The sequence below is a fragment of the Tiliqua scincoides genome, chromosome 2 (assembly GCF_035046505.1).
Source record: "Tiliqua scincoides isolate rTilSci1 chromosome 2, rTilSci1.hap2, whole genome shotgun sequence".
In the NCBI taxonomy this organism is placed as follows: Eukaryota; Metazoa; Chordata; class Lepidosauria; order Squamata; family Scincidae; genus Tiliqua; species Tiliqua scincoides.
This window is the reverse complement of record NC_089822.1, coordinates 87175792-87201594: the sequence shown is the minus strand read 5'-3', so window position 1 is coordinate 87201594 and position 25803 is coordinate 87175792. Positions and strand designations below refer to the sequence as shown.

At 45.5% G+C, this 25803-nt stretch overlaps 1 protein-coding gene across 1 annotated transcript; it reads left to right on the top strand.

Annotated features, from left to right (window-relative positions):
* Positions 1–864: 864 nt before the first annotated feature.
* On the top strand, positions 865–24489 carry LOC136638568 (SUN domain-containing protein 3-like). The gene is made up of 9 exons (XM_066612607.1): positions 865–961; positions 1440–1492; positions 4186–4217; positions 7926–8085; positions 12527–12611; positions 19589–19704; positions 20753–20920; positions 22386–22475; positions 24346–24489. Exons 1-9 carry the CDS (start codon positions 865–867, stop codon positions 24487–24489), a joined length of 945 nt encoding a protein of 314 aa, XP_066468704.1.
* Positions 24490–25803: the final 1314 nt, after the last annotated feature.

The window sequence follows — 25803 nt, the reverse complement described above, 5'->3', positions numbered from 1 at the left end:
AGCTGGTGACCTTAGTGACTAGGGATACTTTGAGTTGGGAAAGGGTAAGAACGGCAGTGTGTTATGACCTGCTTTAAGGTATGAGTGTCTGAGTGTCTCCTGAATTGGCCTTTTCAGCCACACTAGACGATGTTCCAAAACCACCTTTCAGAGCGCGATACCATAGTCTCTCGAGACTGAAGGCTGACAACAACGTCTGGGGACAGAGTTTGGACAGGGTTCGAGTGTGCTAGCTTGGAATATTTTTGTAAGGTGAACTGGAAGAGGAGGAGATGATTTTAGTTTAATGAGATTGGCTATTGGTGTAAGAGAGGGAGCTCCTTTGGGGGCAGAACTAATGGAATGGTTGGTGGGTTATGTAATGTGTAGATAGTTACCCGGGGGGATGGGGGATAGACAACAGAGGTATTCTCATAGACTGTGAAATACGGTAATGTGCCCTAAACCCTAAAATGAGCTGCAAGTTTCAGTCTCCAGTAAATGGGACCTAAAGAACAGATTGACCTTGGACTTTTTGTGTACTGGGAAACCAGTTGAAAGAACAAAACTTAATAGAGATTATATGTTGGCAGTCACTGAGGTTGTTTAAAATTGTGTTCTGCACTAGTGCTTTCCACTGTGAAATCTGAGGGTTATGCTTTGTCAATATTTTAATTTCCCGCATTTGCAAATGGAGGGTGAGAGTACACTGAATACAGCTTACAGCTGCTTTTAATGACGCTCTTCTGCTTTCTGAAAAGCATTAGCAACCTATTTAGACCTGGAGCAATGGAGGTTAAAAGGCAGTTAGTATCACATGTGAAAATGCCTAATAAGATGTGGTTATGCAGGGCTGGCCTTAGAAGGTGTGTGGTCCAACTCCATATGGTCCTAGTGGGGCCCCCTCACTGCGTGGTCCTTGCAGGACCCTCCTCACTGCAGCGCTTCACCCCATTTACTCGCAGTGAACAGCCCAAGCCAGGTGCAGCACCAGGTGCCCCCACAGCACCCAGAAATAGGTTGGCAGTGAGGTGCTGATGTTGGCGTGTCACTGCCTAGTGTTTCCAGATTGACCCAATTTTGGGGCAATGGGAAGCAGGGGTGAGCGGGAGCTGCTTTCAGAGTGACCCAATTTTGGGGCTAATGGGAGGCAGTGGTTGGTGGTTTCGGGCCAATCAGAAGCAGAGGTTGGCAGGAGGACCCCCACAAGAGCTCCACTCACTGCGCCAGCCTCTGAATGGAGACTTTCAGAGAATGGAGAATGGAGAGGCTGCCATTCTCTGCTGTAGCGTGGAACCCCCACCAGTCACAGGGCTCAATTGGGTGAAATCACTCAAATCGTGTTAAAGCCGGTCCTATGGTTATGTAATGCCTTATAGGAGATTTCAGTGTGTGTTTTGTACAGTAAACACCATTGGTACTATTAAAATAATTAAGAATTACTTCCTTATTTCTCACAGTCAGCATTTACTTCGGCTGTCAGTGCCTGCGATATGATGGTCTGTCATCAAAGGTGAGCTCCTTTCTGGGCTGGAAAGAACATGGAAGTGAGTCAGAATAAGAGGTACTTGTTCATCTAGGGCACCGGTTCCCAACCTGTGGTCCAGGGACAACAGGTGGTCCGTGAGACCCTAAGAAGTGGTCCGCAAGGTCTCAGGGAAAAAAAAGAATCACCTTGGATCACTTATGGTGTCTTGCTGAGCAAGCAGTCGCCACCAAAGAGGGTGGAGGCCGCCTGCAGCCACAACCACTTGTCAGCTGTGGCTGTGGGCAGTCCATTCTCTGTCCTCCCTGATAGTCTGTAGGGGAGTGCTTGGGAAGCAGACCACCAGCCAAGGCAGAGACCAGACCACCCACATTGGTCCACGACACTCATTGGTCCCATTGGTCCACGACACCCATTTGACCCATTGGTCCACAACAATTCCAATTTTTACCTCAGTGGTCCGCAGTCTCCTAAAGGTTGGGAGCCACTGATCTAGGGAAAAAATTGATACAGAGATGAGTACTGTGTCCTGCAATAAAAGGAGACCTACTTACTGACATGTGGGTTAGGATAATGTGACATCATCCTCCAAGGTTAGCAGACCTTTTTGCCCTGGTCAGTCCATGTTCTACTACTTTATCCAGACGGTTGCAGGAGAAAAGTGGGTGATAGGTACGAAGCAGTGCAATCCTATGCATGACTAACCCGAAATAAATCTCATTGTGTCCAATGGGGGCTTACTCTCAGGAAAGTGTGTATAGGGTTGCAGCCTAGGGTTTCAGCCTAAACTGATTTATGTCTGCACTATAGACATACCTTAGGGCAAAGTGTTGGCACTAATAGGTGGCAGTCATTCTGGCACCTAAGGCCAAGTGCCTCTGAGCATGTTTCAAGTTTCTTTCCCTGAAGGGAATTTAAGAACCATGGCAATGAAGCATGCACTGAGTGTCTTTTGTGAAGGAAATAGTTCCTCACTTGTCTAGGTTTGTTGTGGATTCTGATCTCCTGCACCCCTGACTCTGCAGTGGCCCCAGAAATTTGGTACTGCCTGAGAGGTGATGTGGAATATGGTGATTGGCAATCACCTAACTGAAGGGGAAAGATTTTGGGAAATATTTAGAGCTGTCCCATTCATCTACCTTGCATCTGTAAGACCAGCACACACACATACCTGCACACCCAGTTAGTTATATCACTAGGGTTTGCATCACCCGGTACGGGAGGCCGGTGTATCACGCATGATGGACCTCCTCTCATGTAGTGGACAGGGCAACACCCTAGATCAGTGATTTTCAACCTTTTTTGACTCATGGCACACTGACAAGGTACTAAAATTGTCAAGGCGCACCATCAGTTTTTGGACAATTGACAAGGCACACCTTGCTGTTGGTGGGGGGCTCATATCCCCAATGGTCCTATTAATAAATGACCCTCCACCAAACTCCCGCGGCACACCTGGGGACCATTCACGGTACACCGGTGTGCCATGGCACTGTGGTTGAAAATGGCTGCACTAGATGGTGGGCATGGTGAGGTACCATTGCCCAACCCCATTGGTTTTTTAGCTGTGACTCTTGATAGAATAAGAGATAGTTCAGTGCAGTTTTTTTCATTACATTCTGCATGAAATTACATCAATTGACATGATAGTATTATTCAAAAATACCAAGATTTTAAAAATTTTGGTGCGTAGTGGTGTCACCTCCCTCTGTGTGTCACCCGGTGTGGCCCACACCCCCCAGCAACGCCATTGCACATAGTCTCTTAACCAAATATGGTCTGCAATATGATGCCAGCTATATCTGCAATCCTCTTATGAAGTGCCAGAGTGTCATGTGGCCACACAGAGTGCATTAGGCTACAAACACAGCCACTGTCCCCTTATGATGCCTTAGTGCACAGGCATGTGCTATAAGAATGCACATCTATGAACATGAACAGCTGGAATGGTCCTACTAGATTTTCTTCTGTCTTTGTACCCTCCAGTTCTGGCAGGTGGCCAAGAGGGTAAAATTCTAATTTGCCAGGACGATTTTGGTTGAGTTGTAACCCTATTCTAAGACAATGGGAATATTATTATTATAAGAATATTTATATAATACTTTTCAACCTAATGTGGTTTTCAAAGCAGTTGATACAGCAAAATAAATTCAGAAATGGTTCCCTGCCCGAAAGGGCTTACAGTCTAAACAAAGATACAGAAGGGATACCAGCAACAGCCACTGGAAAATATGCCAATCTGGGGTGAAGAGGGACAATTTCTCTCCCCCTGCCAAATAGAAGAGGACACCACTTTACAGGGTGCCTCTTTGTCCCCAGCTGCTAGTTGAGCTTCTAGTTGACCTCCCAATTCCTAGCTGAGTTGACAGAGGACAGATCCACAAATGTGACCGTGACCGCAACTTGACCATTTGGGTCTTTACCAGCCTTTTTTCTAACTTGCCCTGAAAATCCTTTGGTTTGATGCCAATGCCAGGTTGATGGGAGCCCTGGAGCAAAGCCTTTCATGAGGCCTGACATGGCTGCCTATCTCTGAGGGCACAGTGGCTGCTACTGGTTGCCACTGGTACTGAAGATTCGGGGATTGTTGGCATAGCATGGCTGGTTGGCTTCTCTGATGAATGGGGGCCCTCAGCAAGTGCCTGATCCTGTCAACCCCTGACACCACTTCTCTCATGGATGTTATTGGTGTTAAAGAGTGTTTGTTTTTCCTCTTGTAGGAGGAGTACGAAACAGAACTGAAATCTTTGTGGTAAGAAGAGAACTATTTTTAGATAGGGGATCCTACTTTAGTGCAGCTGTCACTAGGCTGACCCCAACTCCTTGTAGGAAACTCCTGGGTGGGCCACTGGATTGCAAACAAGTGACTTTAGAACCCACTCACCATAAAGACCCAAAAAAGGTTCTGGATCAGAGGTGTTGAGGCAACAATACAGACTTATCTCTGTGGCTATTCAGAGGCTTTTGTAGTAGTAGTTGGCAACCTTCAGTCTCGAAAGACTATGGTATCGCGCTCTGAAAGGTGGTTCTGGAACAGCGTCTAGTGTGGCTGAAAAGGCCAATCCGGGAGTGACAATCCCTTCCACACTGGGAGCAAGTGCAGTCTGTCCCTGGTCTGTCTCCCTGGCTATGGGCCTTCCTTCTTTGCCTCTTAGCCTCACTCACTAAATAGATGTGAACATGTAACAACCCCTAGCTTGCCAGAATTGGATAACTGTTACCCTCATGCAGTGGAGTTTAAAGTGATCTTTAAAAATCATCTTTAAAATCATGTGATCTTTAAAATCAAGTTATCTTTAAAGTCATCTCAGGAATGATTGCTTCTTTTCTTTAGTCAGAATGAATTTATACCAGTCTGGAAGAGCGAAGTCCTTTCTAGTCAATTGTTCATGCCACAAATGTTCTGTTGCTTCTCATTTGATACACACTTTAGCACAGTGATTTTCAACTCTCTCCATCTCACAGCACACTGACAAGGTACTAAAATTGTCAAGGCACACCATCAGTTTTTGGACAATTAACAAAGCATACCATGCTGCCAGCGAGGGGCTCACAACCCCCATTAGCCCTACTAATAAATGGCCTTCCCCCAAACTCCCGTGGCACACCTGCAGGCCATTCATAGCACATCAGTGTGCCATAGCACAGTGGTTGAAAATTGCCGCTCTGGCACTTCCCAGATGAAAGTTGGGAAACCCTTCTAACTAGTGATGGGTGAGCCCTTTTTGGCTTCCCTTGTAATTAACTTGGTTTTCCAAGCATTCTTGGAAAAGATGTGGTCTTTCTAAGAATTCCTCTGAGAAATCTTAGAACAGTGTTTTTCATACTGTGGGGCAGGACCCACTAGGTGGGTTGCGAGCCAATTTCAGGTGGGTCCCCATTCATTTCAATATTTTCTTTTTAAAAATATTAGACTTGATGCTCCCATGGTATGTGACTGCATTTGGGAAATGTTACAGACCTGTACTTTTAATAAGTACTATGTATATTCTTTTAACAATGATAGTACAGGTCCAACCTATTTATACACAGATTTGACTCAACACGAATGGCCCCTGCAAATGAGAAGGAATGTGCTGATCCCTGGAGAAGGGGAAAATGCACCCTTTTAAAATCACAGTTTAAAAAACTGAACAGTCCTTTAACAACAGCCTCCTTAATGAGAGAGGGGGGGCAGCTGGTTGACAATCCATCAATCCTTCTCTCTCCAGTGGACCCCTCCCTTCCCCCTGAGCACATGAAAGAAAGATACTTTGCATTGGTGAAGAGAGGGGTCAGAGTGAAGCATTTCTAAGCATTTCTAAGCACTGATTGTTGGATTGTCCTCTTAATGAAATTTTGGAAATTTAAGACATTTTCCAAAATTTACCCTGGTTATGGGGGAGGGAAGGGCATGGTATTAGGAAGACAGGACTGGCATCAGAGGCTGGTCACTAGCTCAGGGTTCACACATACTCTTTACTCTTGAAACTTCAGGCAAGGCCTGAAGACCGTTCGGTTTAGACAAGCCTTCTGAGTTCCTGGCCTTTTTAACATCTTTTAATATATTTTTTAACATCTGGTTACAGGCCTGATCCTTTTCTAATTTGCTGCGCTATACTCTTTTACCTGATTATTTTTTTTTCTTCTTATCTGACTACTGTTTTTACGATATGTTTTTAACTGTTTTTAAATTGTTTTGTAAGTTGTTTTTTTAACCTTGTTTGTAAGCCTCCTTGAGTCCCTTCGGAGAGAAAGGTGGGGTAAAAATAAAGTTAATAATAATAATAAATAATTAAAAGTGTGGGTAGGATTGCAGCCTAGGATTGTTAAAAATCTTCCTGATTGATGATGTCACTTCTGGTCATGACATCACTTCTGATGGGCCCTGACAAAATTTCATTCTAAAAAGTGGATCCCGATGCTAAATGTGTGAGAACCACTGCCTTAGAAAGACCAAGTCCAGGGGAGCCCAATCCTGAGCTGCCTGGAGCAGCGGCTGCCGCAGAGCCAAAGGCAGTTGCCATGGTATCCTGCATGCCCTGGGCATCCGCTACCACCATCTCCTTGGAAGAAAGGGACTATTGTCCCCTTCCCCCAAGTAAGGGAAGTAGCCCTGCAATAGGGCTACTCCATTCTGTGGCACCTCTTGAGCTGGCGCAGAATTGAAGAGTCCCATGTCAGGTCGCATGACCTGACACAGGGCTCAGGATTTGGTGGAGCTGAGCTCCGCTGATCCCTCCCTCTTTCCGCCCCACTCCCTTCCCCTGCCATGCCTCCTTCCCAACCCTTTCCCCACCTTCCAGGGTGGCGGAATGCAGTCCAGTTCCCAGCAGTGAAATGCAGGCCCAGTGCTGGAGCTGGCCAAGCACGGGCTCACGTTGAGGTAGCTCCAGTGCTGAACCCGTGGTAAGAGCTCGCAAACGTGGGCTCACAAATGCCAGCGCTGGACCTGTGGTAAGGGCTCGCAAATGTTGGCGGTAAGCCAGCGTGCAGGGCTCAGGATCGGGCCCTTAGTCCCCTCCTTTTTCTTGGGGAAAGAGGTGAGCTCTGCAGTCAGCAGGCTGTTCTGGAGAACTTCCGCCTCAGTGGAGGTCTCAAAGTTAGAGCCATTGGGAATTCCATTTCTAGGCTCCACAGCAGTATCCAGGCCTGTCCGCTGGTATGGCTGAATGAGGACTCCTGTTATGATGTGAGACTCCTACACCAGCCCTTCTTGCACTGATAGCAAGCAGTTTTCTGAAGGTCCTGAGACACAGCCCTGCACTGGACCCCCTCCTAGCTTACCGACAACAATGGCAGGTGGTGGCTTCTCCCAGCCCTCCCTACTGGTGAATGGGGGAAAGTCTGCAGCAGCTGATTGATACTGGGGGTTTCAAGGAGTCAGCCTGGCTAGGTTGACCCTTTTATATGTGTGAACCCTGAGCTAGTTACCAGCCTCTGATGCCAGTCCTGTCTTCCTAATACCATGCCCTTCCCTCCCCCTTAACCAGGGTAAATTTTGGAAAAGTGAGGGGGATCAGCATTAGGAAGAGCTATTATGTAGTGGCAAGTGTTGTGGCTAAGAGCCCAATCCTATCAAACTTTCTAGCGCTAACGCAACCATGTTAACGGGTGGGTGCTGGTCTTGCAGTGGGGGGGGCAGTCATGAAGACCTCCTCAAAGTAAGGGAACATTTGTTCCCTTACATCAGGGCTGCACCGAGACTGCACCAATGCTGGAAATTTGGATAAGATTGGGCCCTAATACTCCAGCAATGGGAGCATTTGGGCTTGCTTCACAATTGCTCATTATCTTCTGAATTGGAGGAGCGGATTTCTGAACATCTTTCCCCATTCAAAATGTGACCTCTGCTTACAAGACTGCCATTCTCATACCAAAGGTAATTTACCTGAGGGCTCCCACTCACAATTACCACCACAGAAGGCTTGAATCCAGCTTTAATTTTTGCATATTTACTTTCTTCTTTTCCCTCCCCAAGGCAGTCACAAGTTTTGCTAGAAGAACAATTCAGCGAAATTGAATTCATTAAAAAGGAGGCGGAGCACCTGCGTATGGAGATCAAGAATCTCAATGAAGGCATCCTGCAGTCCGTAAAGCAAATTCTAGAGGACAGCGACATCCCAGGAGATTACAAAAGTGTAGGAGGCTGCAAACTGTTTATTCTGCACCTCATCACTTCTGGCTTTATTCATTCATTCATTCATTTATTTACTTACTTACTTAAAAACACAAATTACATTAAAAACCTTTCACAATTAAGAACATCATAAAAAAGCAATACAGGTCCAGCCTATTTATATACACGGATCTGACTCAACACGAATGGCCCCTACAAATGAGAAGGAAATTGCTGATCCCTGGAGAAGGGGAAAATGCATCCCTTTAAAATCAGTTTTAAAAACTGAACAGTCCTTTAACAACAGCCTCCTTAATATGAGAGAGAGAGGGCAGCAGGCTAACAATCCATCAATCCTTCTCTCTCCTCCGGACCCCTCCCTTCCCCCAGCACCCTTTCCTCCAGTGAAAGAAAGGTGATCATTTTGCATTGGTGAAGGGAGGGGCTGAGAGAAGTGCTGATGGATTGTCTTCTTAATGACTCTTATAGAGTCAAAAGGTCAGCAAGGCTGTTTTTCAATCACTGGAGCAAAGAAACTTTGTGTTTTTTTTATCCATGTGATTACTTGGAAGGAACCCACGCAAATAATTAGTCTCAACCTATAAAATATTAATACAGTAAAAAGAGCAGCAGTAATCTTACAAAAGCCTCAAGCCCCTAAAAGCCAGATGTTAAAAGATGTCAAAAAGGCCTGGAACTCAGAAGGCTTGTCTAAAAAGAAATATCTTCAGGCCTTGCCAGAAGGTTTCCGGGGAGGGAGCAGTTCGTAAATCAAGAGGGAGGGAGTTCCATAATGTTGGTGCCGCTACTGAGAAGGCCCTATTTCTTGCGATCACCCCACGCACCTTCCTGAGCGGTGGCACTTGTAAAAGGGCCTTCTCCGATGACCTGAGGGGAAGAGCCAGGTTATATGGAAGTCAGGCAGTTTCTCAGATACCCTGGCTCCTGAGCTGTATTGGACTAAAAAGGTCAAAACCATTACCTTGAATTGGGCCTGAAAACAAATGGGCAGCCAGTACAGCCATCGGAGAAGCAGCCCGACATATTCAGACTGCCTACCTCCAGTGACCACACAGGCAGGCGCATTCTGCATTAATTGCAGTTTCCGAACCCTCTTCAAAGGCAGCCCCATGTACAGTCATAGTAGTTGGCAACCTTCAGTCTCGAAAGACTATGGTATCACTCTCTGAAAGGTGGTTCTGGAACAGCGTCAAGTGTGGCTGAAAAGGCCAATTCAGGAGTGACAATCCCTTCCACACCGGGAGCAAGTGCAGTCTGTCCCTGGCCTGTCTCCCTGGCTATGGGCCTTCCTTCTTTGCCTCTTAGCCTCAGACTGTTGGCCAAGTGTCTCTTCAAACTGGGAAAGGCCATGTTGCACAGCCTGCCTCCAAGCGGGCCGCTCAGAGGCCAGGGTTTCCCACTTGTTGAGGTCCACTCCTAAGGCCTTCAGATCCCTCTTGCAGATGTCCTTGTATCGCAGCTGTGGTCTACCTGTAGGGCGCTTTCCTTGCACGAGTTCTCCATAGAGGAGATCCTTTGGGATCCGGCCATCATCCATTCTCACGACATGACCGAGCCAACGCAGGTGTCTCTGTTTCAGTAGTGCATACATGCTAGGGATTCCAGCACGTTCCAGGACTGTGTTGTTTGGAACTTTGTCCTGCCAGGTGATGCCGAGAATACGTCGGAGGCAGCGCATGTGGAAAGCGTTCAGTTTCCTCTCCTGTTGTGAGTGAAGAGTCCATGACTCGCTGCAGTACAGAAGTGTACTCAGGACGCAAGCTCTGTAGACCTGGATCTTGGTATGTTCTGTCAGCTTCTTGTTGGACCAGACTCTCTTTGTGAGTCTGGAAAACGTGGTAGCTGCTTTACGGATGCGTTTGTTTAGCTCGGTATCAAGAGAAAGAGTGTCAGAGATCGTTGAGCCAAGGTACACAAAGTCATGGACAACCTCCAGTTCATGCACAGAGATTGTAATGCAGGGAGGTGAGTCCACATCCTGAACCATGACCTGTGTTTTCTTCAGGCTGATTGTCAGTCCAAAATCTTGGCAGGCCTTGCTAGAACGATCCATGAGCTGCTGGAGATCTTTGGCAGAGTGGGTAGTGATAGCTGCATCGTCAGCAAAGAGGAAGTCACGCAGACATTTCAGCTGGACTTTGGACTTTGCTCTCAGTCTGGAGAGGTTGAAGAGCTTTCCATCTGATCTGGTCCGGAGATAGATGCCTTCTGTTGTAGTTCCAAAGGCCTGCTTCAGCAGGACAGCGAAGAAGATCCCAAACAAGGTTGGTGCAAGAACACAGCCCTGCTTCACGCCGCTTCGGATGTCAAAGGGGTCTGATGTGGAGCCATCAAAGACAACAGTGCCCTTCATGTCCTTGTGGAAGGATATGATGATGCTGAGGAGCCTGGGTGGACATCCAATCTTGGGGAGAATCTTGAAGAGGCCATCCCTGCTGACCAGGTCGAAAGCCTTTGTGAGATCTATGAAGGCTATAAAGAGTGGCTGTCGTTGTTCCCTGCATTTCTCCTGCAGTTGTCTAAGGGAGAATACCATATCAGTAGTGGACCTGTTGGCTCGGAATCCACACTGTGATTCTGGATAAACGCTCTCTGCAAGTACCTGGAGCCTCTTTAGTGCAATTCGGGCAAACAACTTTTCTACAACGCTAAGGAGAGAGATGCCACGGTAGTTGTTGCAGTCACCCCTGTCGCCTTTGTTCTTGTACAGCGTGATGATGTTTGCATCCCTCATGTCTTGAGGTACTCCACCTTGTCTCCAGCAGAGACAAAGGATTTCATGCAGCTCAGTGATGATGATCTCTTTGCAGCACTTTAGGACTTCAGCAGGGATGCTGTCTTCTTTGCAGCACTTTAGGACTTCAGCAGGGATGCATGTACAGTGTATTACAATAATCTAACCTCGATCTCACTGTGGCGTGGATCACCGTGGCCAGGTCTGCACAATACAAATATGAAGCTGAGCAAAGGCCCCCCAACTACAGCCGCTTCCTGGGAATCCAAGAGCAGCTGTGAGTTCAGGTAGACCCCCAAGTAGTGGATACTACTAATTGCATATAATAGGTTGTCTTGTTGTCATAACCAGCCAACTTATTCAAAATCCCAAAGAGGTACAATTAGGCTTCTTCCCATGTCCTAAACTTTCCTGTCATCAGTTCTAAAAGGTAAAGCCACTGTATTCTGCTCAGTAAGCATTAATAAATATGAGTTTTTTTAAGGGATAGGGCCACATACAGCTTTACTTTAAACAAAAACATGTTTATTCATTTCTTGAACAATTCGGTTCATTTTTTCAGGAACTTGGTGTTGGTTTCAGCAGAGCAGCTTTGGGCTTGCAACTAACAACAAACTCCATTTGGAGAACTTAGTGAGGAAATAAACATTTCTGTCACTTTAGAAGAAATGTGTAGAAGCAAAAAAAGCTATAGAGTTGCAGATAAGAACCCCAAAATAGTAGGTGCATAACCTGTGGCCGCCGACCACAATAGCCAGTGTGGTACACTGTATAAAGTCCTGGGTTTACATCACAGGTCTCCAAACTTTTTGGCCAGAGGCCGCATGAAATATCTGGCGCAGTCCTGAGGGCCAGAAAAAAATTTAAATATAAAATTTAAATACATAAATTAGAGATGGAACTTAGATGAATGAATAAATGAACGAGTGGGCTCATTCACTCAGACTCTCTGGCCCTCAGAATACCCTCCAGATGCAATCAGAGCACAGCTCTGGTCATGTTCAGTCGAGTGGGCCAGAGGCTTTCAGGGGACAAGAGGCTTGCTGCGGGCTGCATCTGGCCCCCCAGCCGGGGTTTGGAGAACCTCCAACTTCCTATTAAACCCACATACATATCCTAATTTGGCCTATCTCTGAAAGCTATTGTGAAGATAAAAGACAGGAGTGTGTGTGTGTAATGTTGATCAGACTGGTTGTTCACAAAGTTCATTTGATAAAAAATTATATTGGTATGCTTACAAAGTTTTAAAAAAATGAGTCCTCTTGAACCAGACAAAATCTACCTACTCCAGCATCCAGTCTCCAACAGTGATCAGCAGCTGATCATTTATAAAACATGTATATTGCTATGTAATAATAATATATTTTTAAGATCTGCATTTAATTAATGATATGATTAAAATTTATATTAATATAGTTAATATATATTTAATATTATATTATAATAAATATAATATTATATTTAATATATTTAATATAGTTAATATTCCTGGCCACTTCCTGTTTAATGATGTCACTTCCAGTCCTCAGGAACATGATGGGGAGTCATGGCCAACAGCCACGGGGGTCAAGGGAGCCACTGGCCGGAAAAGTTTGAGTACCACTGCCTTAGACTATTTATAATTCATTGTGCAGAATGTATGTCGTGGATATCTGCCAGAACCGTTTCCTTAAATTTGCCTGATGGTTTTCTCTTCCCCTTCCAACAGCAAGTGCTCACACTGATAAATTTGGCTTTTAAGAAGATTTATGAGGATCACGTACAAATGGCTGATTGGGCTCAAAAAACAATAGGTAATTATACACTCTCTGTTCTTGTGTTTTACCTGACTGAATAAGGCAAAGCTTCTTTCTTTCTTTCACAGCTGCTCAAATTAAACCCTTTAAGATTGTCAACTTTCCTTAGAATTAAGTTTCATTGTAATCAAGGAACTTGCAGAATTCTAAGTAAATATGTGCAAGCGTAAGGAGTTAGGTGATTTCCTGTGGGCCAAACTATCTAGGTAGTGTCAAGTATCTGACTAGGCTGTGGGTTGAGCCACATATTATGAGGCAAGCACAGGGTTGCCTCATGATACTTATAGAAGGAGCTAAGAATTTTTTTTGTTTTGTTTTCAGGAAGAATCATTGAGTGTAAGGGAAATGCTTAACCACCTGCTGATTCTTTCCTGCCCCACTCAGTCGTATTTAGCCTCTCCTTCGTTCTCCATCAGGGTTCCAAGGCTAGGAATAAGCCCAGCTAGGGGAAAACTACCCTCAGCAGGGCATAAGCGGGGGAGAATTTGTGGGCATGGAAAGAGTTAAGTGTCCCTCATTGGTCTTCCCGTTAAATGCTGCCGTCATTCCCACATTCACATCAATTTAGCAAACACGGATTTGGGAAGATATGTTTGCTGAGGTAGTATGTATTCCATCCTCTGTTGATCCTGGCAACAATGTAAAAACCTCCCATAAAAAGCAAAATTTTTCATGAGATTTAAGAGGCCATTGGTCAAAGTGAAGCTTGGTTCACACAAGTCTTTTTAGAAGGTACCATGCATCCAGAAAGCTCTCTCAGGTTCCATCAGCCTCCAGAATAAGACCCACTTTCAGTGGAAGCCAAAGCAGACAATATCCCTTGAGAACACTTTAGGCCCAATCCTATCCAACCTTCCAGTGCTGATGCAGCCATGCCAATGAGATGCACGCTGCATTCTGTGGGGAGAGCAGTCATGGAGGTCTCCTCAAGGAAAGGAAATATTTGTTCCCTTACATCGGGGCTGCATTGCCGCAGGAAAACTGGATAGGTTTAGGCCCTTGCCAAACTCATGCTTAAGGATCCTCTGCTGTCACCCCATATAGTCCAGCAGCCCCTCCCCCCACAATAACTTGTTATCTTTGGAGGCAACTGCTATTCTCTGACAGAATAAACAACATGGTGAAGGAAGGACTGGCATTGAGGGTCAGCATTGTCGAGCAGCTGCCAAGAATTATGAGAATCATGTGTTAAGGTTAGAGTGATGTTGTATGGTCCCTGTTCAGTCCATAGTCAGTCCACAGTCAGTAATACCATATACATACAATAGCCAGCCTCCTCAGTCACTGGCAGCAGTTCCACAGTTATCTCCATCAACTCCCCTACTGCTGCACTGGAAGCTCCAGCAGACTAACCTTATGTAGTCAGCTTTGCCAATCAGTGCTGGCTTGGTCACACCCAGGGTGTGTCAGTCCCAGGTGCCTGCTGATTTTGCTGACTCAGCAATCTACACCTGCTCCCTGAACCAACTTGTAAGCTGTGGTTCTGCTTCCCTCAGAACACAAAGCTAACATTCTCCTCCTTGGTTCAGGTCATCTATCATTCTCAGACCCTTAGTCCCAGCTTCTCACAGTTTTCTAGATGCTTAGTAGTTCCTTGCACTTTCGTCAGTGCGTCCGCCACCTTCTGGCTTGACTCACAGTATGTCAGGCTGATTAAACCATCAGACACACATTGCTTCACATTTTGGAAGCGTGCATCTGTGTGTTTGGACCTCCCTCTCACACCAGGTGTCATAGCCATCTGGATGGCTGCCTGATTATCCTCCATTACTGTAATTGGTTTAGGTACCTGTATGCCAAGATCTAACATTAACTGGTTGTACCAAATAAGCTCCGAACACATCAAACTTAGCGCAGCAAATTCTGATTCACATGTGGATAGCGACACATGTCTTTGCTTTACAGTCTTCCATCCCACTAAGGCTCCTGCCAGAAATAGTGTCATGCCTGAGGTTGACTTCCTTGTCTTGGTGTCTGAGGCAAAATTTGCATCCACATATGCTGTAATACTCAGACCACCCTTAGGTTCAAGGTACAAGGACAAGTCTATTGTTTGTTTTAAATACCTCAGGACACGTTTGGCGGCTAGCCAGTGTTTCTGTTTGGGTTGGCTTGATGCTCTGGCCAATAAATTACAAGCCATCGCTATGTCCAGTCTACTCCACTGGCTAATGTACATTAAACTTCCCAGTAAGGATTTATACATATTGGTGTCAAACATGGGACTGGGTGATTCATCCTTCTCGAAGTCAGTCTCCATAGGCGTCTTCACCCCATTGCACTGCTCCATGTTAAACTTTCTTAGCAAAGCGGCTATTTTGCCTCTTTGTGAGATTTTATAGCCATTTAATACTTTGGTAATATCCAATCCAACATAATTGTGTATTTCCTCCAAGTCACGCAATGTAAACCTTTTTCGCAATGCTTCTATAAGAACATCTGCTTGTTCTTCTTTCTTACATAGTATTGCAAGGTCATCAACAAAACATAGTACAATGCATTTCAGCTGGCCTTTACCCCTGGTAAAAATACATGGGTCAGCTGTGCCTTGTTGGAATCCCTCCTCCTTTAGTGCAGTAGAAAGGCATTGGTTCCACTCGTAACCAGATTGCTTTAGTCCATATAGGCTCCTTTTAAGTAGCCAGTATCCTTTATCAGTTTCAGCAGTCCCCAAAGGTTTCCTCATGTAAACAGTGTGTCTAAGTGGCGCATGTAAATATGCGGTCTTAATATCTAAATGCCTAATCTTATACCCTTCCTTCGCTGCTAACACCAGCGCACTATACAAGGAACAATTTCTGAGAGTGGGTGCAAACAGTTCATCATAATCTGATGCATCCTGTCCAAATCCTTGTGCGACTAGTCTGGCCTTACATTTTGTCTGATTATTTGCATCCCTCTTCACCTTGAATACCCATTTGCACCCAATTGCCTTTTCCCCTTGTGGGAGATAGGTCTCCTCATACACATTTAAATCATGTATAGATTTTAACTCAGCATTGATAGCTTCCTTCCATGCTGTTTGTTCACTTAAAGGCATGTCCTTTATAGCGTCATATGAGGAAGGTTCAATGGATACTTGACAGATAGTCCCTGGTTTGAACCGATCAGGTTCCCTACGTTCTCTGGTGGATCTACGGGGTATACTGACATCCTCCTCAGTTGGTTGTGGGTCTGGTATCTCAGTCTCAGGTTCTGGCTGCAATCCTTTTTCATCCATATCAGGGAATGTCTCCTCATCCCTAGGCTCCTCCTTCAGTATAGGAGGTAGTCTTTTAGGCGATTTCACTTTTACAGGGACAGATTTCTTTGATTGTAATCCATTGTAATCTGCCATCGGGTAGGATGTGGCAACACATGGCCCCAAACGTTCCCACCCTGTAGTGTCCTCTAAGAATTTTGCACTTGCACTTATAACAATGTCCTTTGAGTGCAAGTACCCAAAGCTGTACGCCTTGTGGTTCGCTTCATACCCAAGGAAATACATCTTCCTGCTTTTCTGTTGTCCTTTACGCCTTTGTGTCTTAGGTATGTGTACATATGCAGGGACACCAAACACATGTACATAGTCCAGAGAGGGTGTTGCCTCGCCCCAATATTTAAATGGTAGTCCACTGTCTTTAAGCATACAGAATGCCATATTCTGCAAAGTTTGGCCCCTTCTTTCACAGTGGGCATTGTGTTGAGGTCGATAAGGTGCTGACATGCGATGCTCTATGCCATTTTCTTTTAGCAATCTTTCAAACCTTTGGTTCACAAATTCACCTCCCTGGTCAGTTATGATGCATTTGGGTAGCCTGCCTGTCTTCCTCTTTACAAACTTCAGCCAGTATTCCACTGTCTGGCTGGTCTGTGCTTTAGTGCCCATCAGATAACAAAAGCCAAATCTAGAATGGTGATCCTCGATGGACAACACAAACCTAGCTCCTCCATACTGGGAGAGAATGGCCCAATTAAGTCCATGAATATTAGGTCTAGCACCTCTTTGGTAATGTAATTTCCAGGCTTCCTGGTGGGTGTAGCTTTGGACTTGATAGCCTTACATACTTCACAATCCAAGTACAATCCGCATGATCTCAACGTAACCCCTTCTGATTGTTCTACTGTCCTTTTAAGGGTTGGGAAACAAGCATGTCCCAATTGGCGGTGTAACTTATGGATACAATGTGAGTGTGCTGCTTGGTTAGTCAACACTGACCCCACAGTTTCTTTTGAAGTCGAGTATAACAAATACAATTCACCACGTAATTTAGCAGTTGCTACGTGCTCAGCATTCTTCATTATTACACACTCCTCCGCATTGAATTGCAGAGTGTAGCCCTGCCTTGTTAACGCAGCAACAGATAGGAGGTTATAGGTCAGGTTTGGCACATATATCATTTCAAGGGTTCTGTGCAGTGCTGGCAAAAAGACCTTTCCCTTTCCACACACACTAGCAGTGACTCCATCAGCTAGTGTGACACATTGGTTTGTTGCAGGCTCAAATGATTGAAACAGTCTCTTATCTTTGCAAATATTTGCCATAGCCCCACTGTCAATAACAAAGCAGTTTTCACAGTCCTTTGTTTTTCCATTGACTGTCAAATTTACCCCTCCTCCTTTGCCATAACGTAGGGGTTTCTTTCCTCCCCTTTTGGAGGGACAGTCTTTGATTAAGTGGGAAGGGCTCTGGCAGTGATAACATTTTTTCACAGCAGAGTAAGCCTTTGCAGATTCAAGGTCACTCTCGCTTTCCACAGGTGCTTTCCCTTTTTGCAGGGCTGAGGAATTCCCCTTGTAATCTCTAAGCGCTTTGTTGTCTTTTCTCCTCCTTTCCTCATCAAGGAGTCGACTCGTCAGGCTGGTAATTGTCAGTTCTGCTTGGGGTACCACTTCCAAATTTGCCACAAACTGGTCATAGCTTTCATCAAGGGAGCAGAGAATTATGTATACCTGCTGCAGTTCAGTAAAATTTAGCTCCTTTTCCTGGAGTTCCCCCAGAGTCCGTTTCATAAACTCTAGGTGAGTCAGCATGTTCCCTCCTGGCTGGAGGCGTGTCCGTAGCAGTTTTTGCATGAGATGTATCTGCGCGCCAACACTATCTCGCACATAGATGGCTCTGAGTGCCTCCCAAAATTCTTTCGCCGAGATAAGTCCGTCAATGTGGACTAGCTGCTGGTCCTCCAAGGTCAAGCCAATTATACATAATGCTCTTTCATTTTCCCTTTGGTAAGTTTGTATTAGTTCTGTGTCGTCCTCCTCATTGAGGACTGCCAAGTCTGGCGGATTAACCACCACATTCTACAGAGCCTCTCGCTTTAGCAATAACGAGACTTTACGAGACCAAGTGGCATAATTATGTCCATTCAACCGGGTTTATCAGGAACCCTGAGGCTGCAACTGTGCTCATCTCTATGCTCTTAATCTTTTCAGTCACCTGTAGCTTTAACAGTAACAACAGCAGTTCTTGTAGCTCACCAGTTCACAGGATCAACTCAGCAGTTGCAGGGACCAAGTCAGCAGGGTCTGGGCCCATAACCCATGTTAAGGTCAGAGTGATGTTGTATGGTCCCTGTTTGTCCCAATGTGAGCAGGTTGCAAGAAACAGCAAATACAGCAGAGTACTTTCAGCAGTTGTATTTTGAGCAAGGGATATCACAAGCAGAGTAGTCATTAAACAGCCAAGTCAGCACGAAGAGCAGTCAGTCCAAGTATAACAAATCCAAATCAGTTTCCAACAATACACAGTCAAAGGTTCAGTCCATAGTCAGTAATACCATATACATACAATAGCCAGCCTCCTCAGTCACTGGCAGCAGTTCCACAGTTATCTCCATCAACTCCCCTACTACTGCACTGGAAGCGCCAGCAGACTAACCTTATGTAGTCAGCTCTGCCAATCAGTGCTGGCTTGGTCACACCCAGGGTGTGTCAGTCCCAGGTGCCTGCTGATTCTGCTGACTCAGCAATCTACACCTGCTCCCTGAACCAACTTGTAAGCTGTGGTTCTGCTTCCCTCAGAACACAAAGCTAACATCATGTGCTCTCAATGCTCATCCCTGAGAACACCTCAGTGCCCATAGCCTTCTGTGGTGGTGGGAGAGTGACTCTCTTGTGCCCCAGTGAGATAGGATGGTGCCCATGGAGGGCAGTTAGTTAAGGGCTCTCTGAATCCTGGAGTGTTCTAAGGCAGGGTGTCTATAAAGTTTTTGGCAGGAGGGCCACATCATCTCTCACACTGTGTCGGGGGCCGGGGAAAAAAAGAATTAATTTACATTTAAAATTTGAATAAATTTACATAAGTTTACATAAATGAATATATTAAAGATGAACTTATATGAATGAATGAAGGTCTTGCAATAGCCCAAGGCCTATAAAAGGCCTTGCACAAAGCAAGGCTGGCCTTTCCTTTGCTGCCGCTACTGCATCACAGACGTGAAGCAGCAAGCAGTGTAGGAAGCCCTCATCCCACAGCTCACGCGAGAGATCAAACAGTCGCCCTCACGGTGAGAGCAGCTGTGTCGGGCCAGTGCGGGCTCCAACAAATCTCTGGAGGGCCAGAGGCTTATTGGGGTATGGGGGTTCCCTGAGGGCCGCATTGAGAGACCTCAAGTGCCACATGTGGCCCCAGGGCTGGGGTTTGGGCACCCCTGTTCCAAGGGGAGGGGCATAAATACAGGGAGAAATGGGTCAAGATGTTGTTGCTGCACCGTACCGAAAGCTGGGACCATGTTTGGGAAAGCAGTGGGTCCCTGAGCATAGGGATGGGAGATGGCAAGGAGATAAGCACAGGCTGAAGTGCTCTTGCTTGGCCTTCAGGGGAAGGAAACTGCCTTCTTCCTTGACCTCAGATTCAGCAATAAACTTTCCAATAAATTGATTTGACATTAAGAAACTTTGTACAATGCTGCACAGATTTGCTGAGAAATTTCCTTCTATGAGTAGAGCTTGACATCTCTATTAATTAACATTTTTACACATACACACAAATCTAGGTGCCACTATTGATAAAGACAGAACCTCCAAAACTTATGACCCTGAGAATGCGGCGAGTTGCTGGTTTGGATGGTTTTTCCTCTCTTCAGCAAGGCCCCCAGATACAATTCTCCAGGTACTGTGGAACACTTGTATTCTGTCTTCATAGGTATGAAACAGGTACGTAGAAATGTTTAGCACAGAAGGAGTATTGCCCCAACTATTCATTCTCTTGCATGGTCTCCTTAGATGGTTTTCTCAGGCCTCAGTTTTGGCCGCAATCTGGAGGTGTAGCAGCATGATGCTTTCCTTGGGGATAAGTCAAATGGAATAATGTCATAATAAGTAGTTGACATGACATTGGGTGCAATCCAACCCTTGACTTGGGCCAGCGCAAGGGTTGGCACGTTTGCGCCTCCTCGGGAGGAAGCCAGGCCGACGCTCAAAGAAGTGATGGCCTGCGGAAGCTGACGGAAGCCTCCGTGCCGGCTTCTTCCAAGTGCCTTGTGTTGGCATGGCTGCACTGACACAAGGCTTCAAGGTAGGCGGGGGGTGGGGAGGAGGCGGGAGGGAGGTGTTCCTGGGTGGGGTGGGGACAGGCAGTGGGCGACCCTGAAGGGGCGGGGAGCAGGAGGTGGGGCTGGGATCCAGCAGTTATATCGGATCCCAAGAGGTGGCACAAGTCCGAAGAGATCCATAGGGGCCAGCAGCCCTTACCCGGAAGTAAGGGGAAATGTTTCCCCTTGCCTCTGGCTGAGCCGCTTATGTCCCCTATCCTGCACTGGATACAGTGCAAGCCTCTTGGCTTGCTTGTTCCAGCGCAGGATAGGATTGTGTCAATCCTTTTCATTGCAAAAACAAAAGGATCATGGAAGGCACCAGTCCAAAAATATCTGCTGTCTTCCAGTTATCTGAAAGCAATTCTGGTGAATACAGACAACTACTTAGCATGTATTGATGTATATTTGCATGTATGCAAACCCTGTTAGTAAGCCAATCATTTCCATATAATCTTGCCAAATGAGAATTTTATGACATGTTCACAATACACCTGATCAGACTTCTGAGAAAGCACTAAGTGGGATATGAATAGTCATCTCTACTTACCCACAGGAGAATATTGACATTTTAAATATGTCTGGTGTGCAAAACTACATTTTGCTACTTTCCTTTTTTCTTTTTAGCCAGATGTTTACCCTGGAAACTGCTGGGCTTTTGAAGGAAGTGAGGGCCAAGTAGTAGTTAAACTGCCGGAAAAAATCCATACAACAGCTGTTACAATCCAGCACATCTCCAAAGTAGTCTCCCCTTCTGGAGAAATCACTAGTGCCTTGAAGGACTTCATGGTTTATGTGAGTACAGTATTAACTTTTAACTCAGGATTATACTTGTACATTAGTACATCCAGAGAACATTTATCTAGGGTAGTGCTTATCAAATGTACCTGGCTTGCAACACCCTTTATGTGCTGCACACACAGTGCTCGAAACTTAGAAGTGAGTGGTGATGATGCGAAATGTGTCATGTGATGCTGTCACTGTCACTTGCCTCCAGGTTCGGCGACTGGAAGCAACCCCACAAACAGCAGTAAGAGGGTCAGTGTGGGCAGGGTCATGTCGTGTCCTAGCTGCCAGGCAGTGGGCATCCTGTGATGCCCCAGTGAGTGCCTCTTAACACCCAAGGGTGTCATGACACACAGTTTCAGAACCACTGATCTAGGGAACCAAGACTTATCATCCCCTTAGACCAGATGTATAGGATACTTCTCCTGATAGTCCACTGGTTAATGGGACTTGCCTACAGATCCTCTAAGATTAGAATTAGAAGCCTCCATTATACATTATTTTCCTTTCGTGGTAAGCCACTTAAACTTGCAGACAGGAAGAAGAAGGGATGGTATTGTCCTCCCAGGTCTCATGGCTCCTTACTTCATCCCCAGGAGGCTGATTGGTTCTGATGCCTGGTTATACACAGTTCCTTCCAGCCGGACCCGAGTCAGTCGGCCAGATTCTTACCTTGTGTATGTGAGTCTCTAGGCTCTGCCTAGGTATCCTTGTAAGTTTGCTTGCCAGGATGTTCTGTTTGCCAGCATCTCAATTCCAGCATCTCTATCTGTTGCAGCGCAATGCTACTTGGGAAGCACCCAGGGTTTAGAACCTTGGTGCCTGAGGAAGAATGCTAAAAGCAGAAGCACTCTGAGGGTTTGAAAGTTAGAACTAGAGCAGCAAGGAGTAAGAGCAATGAGAGACACAGCAGACATTCAGAAGGTTGATGCAGGGAGAGCTAAGCCGGAAGTAGGACGGTATGAGATTGAGTGAGATGTCCGTCCTCCCGGCTAGCTTCCTCAGACTTTTATTCATTCTCAAAACACATGATGACACTAGGGAAAATTACTGAAGGTTGCTGAAATCTGCACTGCTAAGAAACCTGCTGGCTCTGGCTTGACCGCAATACACATTCCTAAGATATGCGCTTCTTCATAACATCCTTTGTTTACAGGCTCTGGGTGAAGACTCAGCAACTGGCCCACTCTGGTGTGCCAGTGGGGGGGGGGCAGCAGGTTTGCCTGCCTACCGGTTGCCATGTTACCAAGGCTAAGCTCAGCGCCTGTGTAGATAACCACTACACTATCCATCTTTGCTACTCCCCTACAGCCTTATTTCAGTCCCCTTGGCTTTGTGCATTGGCTGTGATCTCTTTTGCTTTCTGGGCAGAGAACTGCTTCTTAAGCTTACTTAGGCCCTTGGGTGCAATTCCAGCCTGAATTTTGTGACACATGCTGTGACTGATTTCTGGTATTCTCCTCTTCAATTTTAGGGGATAAATGATGACAACAAAAAAGAAATTCTGTTGGGAACATTCATGTATGATACCGAGAAAGAAGCTATTCAGACATTCCCATTAAAGGTACCATAAGAATGAAGTCAGTGGGATAGCTGTGATGCCTGTCCCAAAAGAGGTGCCAGCCTCTATGAGTGGGGGTGGAGGTGTTGGGGCAGATTGCTATTCCAACTTGTAGTAGCTATCCAACTTTCTAGTACCAATGCAGCCGTGTCAATGGGGAGAGTGCTGCAAACTGCGGTGGGGGTGCAGTCACAGAGGCCTCCTTGAGGAAACATCTGTTTCCTTACCTGCATTGCTGCTGTATCAGTACTGGAAAATTGGGTAGGATTGGGCCCTTACAGAGCTTGTGATTTTGACTGCTTTATACACCTGGATAAGATGAGTGAACATGATTTGAATTTGCATTGTGAAAATTGTATTGCCTCTTCTGTGGAGATGCAGCGTGCAATTTCGGCATGTGGGAAGCTGGAAATATCTGCTGAAATAGGCTTAGTAAATCCCTATAACACAGTGGTTTTCTGAAAGATAAGGCTTTCTATGTTGATGGACCCTGCTTCCCTCCCCAACCAAGGGTAAGTTGGGTGCCCTTTAGTAAAGTACTTTCACTGATTTCACTGTGTTTGTAGGGGTGAGGGCACCAAGGGTCCCTACTCCCTTTGTCAGAAGAACTCAGACAGTAGAAAGCCAAGGAAAACCTTCTCCTTTCCTTTAATGATAGTTCTTTGCATGTAGGTTTATAAGGGTTCAGAGAAGTTCTGTTCTCTTTGAATGTCAGTGTCAGATTAGTACCCTAAGTTCACAGAACCTTATAGGTTGATTAGAGTACAACTGTGTGCGAGAATCTAAATACATTTCTGGTGTTGCTGAGGATAGGAGCAAAAGACGAAGGACAGAAGGGAAGAAAGGGTGAAAAAGTTTGTAACATGGCCATAGTGCTCCAGTGCACATCCAGTGCTCCATTGGTTGTCTACATTACAGGACATTGAAAGTGGCAGGACAATTGTCTTCCAGGGAAGCTTATCCACCCTCACTGACCTTTTCTATTAAGAAACCCTGATAAGTTTCCAAGATGCCCCAATATTATTCCGCGTAACACAGTGTGAAAATCACTGCTATATGGGGTCCATTAGGCTACAGCATACTCATATAGGATAGTGAATTGTTTTCAGTCTGATAGAACAGTGGTTCGCAAGCTTTTTAGCACTGGGACCCACTTTTTAGAATGACAAGCTGTCAGGATCCATCAGAAGTGATGTCATTAACCTGGAAGTGATGTCATGACTGGAAGTTATGTCATCAAGCAGGAAAATCTTTAACATCCCATCAATCAAATCATTTAAGGCCCAAATCCTAACCAAATTTCCAGCACTGGCATAGCTGTGCCAATTGGGCATGTGCTGCACCCTTGCAGTTGAGTGGCAGTCATGGAGGCCTCCTCAAGGTAAGGGAATGTTTGTTCCCTTACCTTGGAGCTGTATTGCCCTTACCTCAGTACTGAGAAGCTGGTTAGGATTGCACTCTAAGTAAAAATTTTAAAGTAAAGAAGATTCCTCCTAACACTTCCAAGCAGTCGCTGATCTGTTTTAAAAAAAATTACCCAAGCATCCTATTGGTTGCAGTCCTATTCACACTTACCTGGGAGTAAGCCCCATTGAGTATCATTGTTAAAAGCATATATGTAGCAGCCTTTTAAAAGTACAGAGCTGTAACATTTCCCAAATGCAGTCATATACCATGGTATCATCAAGTCTAATATATTAAAAATAAAAGACACACTGAAATGAATTGGGGACCCACCTGAAATTTACCTAGTGGCTCGCGACCCACAGTTTGGGAAACCAAACAGTTAGAAGACCAAGTGCTACTGAACATGGAGAAATGATACTTATGGAGAAATGTTTACTTATTTAATTTTTTCCTCTTTATATTTCAGAATGAAGGTTTGGAACCCTATCTGTTTATAAAGTTCCATGTGAAGAGCAACTGGGGCAACCCAAACTTCACCTGCATTTATCGAGTCAGAGTGCATGGGAAGATGGTCAAACAGCTGAGCTCTGTGGAAGAAGGCAAGGGATGAATATCTTCCATGATGAATAAAAGCAAGAAGGAATACCAACACCCATCATGCTCAGCTTGCGCTGATTTTTCCTGGGGGCAGGGGGAGAGGAAGGGAAGATTCACCATTCTGTCAATATTAAAGATTTTGATTGTGTGAAGAATTCCTCTGTGTGTCCATGTAATAGACAAAGAGGTATAGTTCCAATTAGAGCAGCACAAAGTCATGATATTGAGTCATGATATTAGTCACATGGATATTTTGGATCTGGTCCAATCCCCTGTTTTTAAAGAGAGAAAAAAAAGTTAGTGATTGCCAAATAAAAATTTCTACCCAGTCTGAAGTGTGTAGGACAGAGGTGGGGGATCTTTTCATGTTGGAAGGCGGTATTAAGTTAGCTGTAATCTAATAAGGCTGCATTCAAGAAACTTCAGTTAAAAATACTTCAAATTGTACATTATTTTGTAAAAATTTAACTACTGTGTATTCACTTCAAAAAATGAAAAACCTGTTAATTCTATAGTTAACTAAGGGTGGAATCCTCACCCCTTATGTCAGTGCTTTTCAGCACTTTCCAGCACTGACATAAGGGCAATGCATCTCCAAGGTAAGGGAACGAACCTTCCCTTACTTTGAGGAGGCATCTGTGAGTGACACCCAACTGCAGGATGTCCCCCACTGCACAACTCCCCCCCTCCCCGCCAACTAGCCAGTGGTATCAGGCAGGGATGTACCAGTACATTCTAGAGTTGCATCCGAACGAACTCATGAGCATGTGTTGGCATAGCCTGTGAGACGTAATAATGTTTTAATTGTGTCCATCTGTTGGGACTTCTTTTACTCTTTGATATTTAAAATGCAGTGATTCTAAGATTAAAATAAAAAGAATAAATGATGAACAAACCCATATTAATGAACATAAAAGGACTTGTTCTGCGAAGCTTGGATTCCCTCAAAGGCCGCACTCACAGCCCAGTCCCAAGCTGCCCCACTGGAGCAGCGGGGCTGCAGCTGGAGGTCTCCTTGGGGGAGGGCTCCAAGTCCTGCAATGAGGCTTCTCAAGTCTGCGCTGGCTGTTTTGCTGGCGCTGACTTGAGAGACTCCATGTTGGGCCAGAAGGTCCAACAAAGAGTTCTGGATCTGGTGAGCTGTTCCAACCCCCTCCTGCCCCGCTTTCCGGTGGCAAGGAGTTCCGCAGGCCAATCACACACTTTTCTTTTGTCAGTCCCAACTCCATTCTAGTCAGTGGGACTACTCCCAGGTCAGTGTGGACAGGGTTGCAGCCTCAGAGCCCCATCCTAAGTCCCATTCCAGTCAGTGGGGCTCACTCCCAGG

What these genes read in the sequence shown, in the direction of transcription:
- LOC136638568 (XM_066612607.1), top strand. Translation starts at nt 865, where the DNA reads ATGGTCCTAGTGGGGCCCCCTCACTGCGTGGTCCTTGCAGGACCCTCC. An exon ending in CAGTGAACAGCCCAAGCCAG is followed by an intron (nt 962 to 1,439) that starts GTGCAGCACCAG and finishes TATTTCTCACAG; the next exon opens with TCAGCATTTACTTCGGCTGT. An exon ending in TGAAGGACTTCATGGTTTAT is followed by an intron (nt 20,921 to 22,385) that starts GTGAGTACAGTA and finishes CTTCAATTTTAG; the next exon opens with GGGATAAATGATGACAACAA.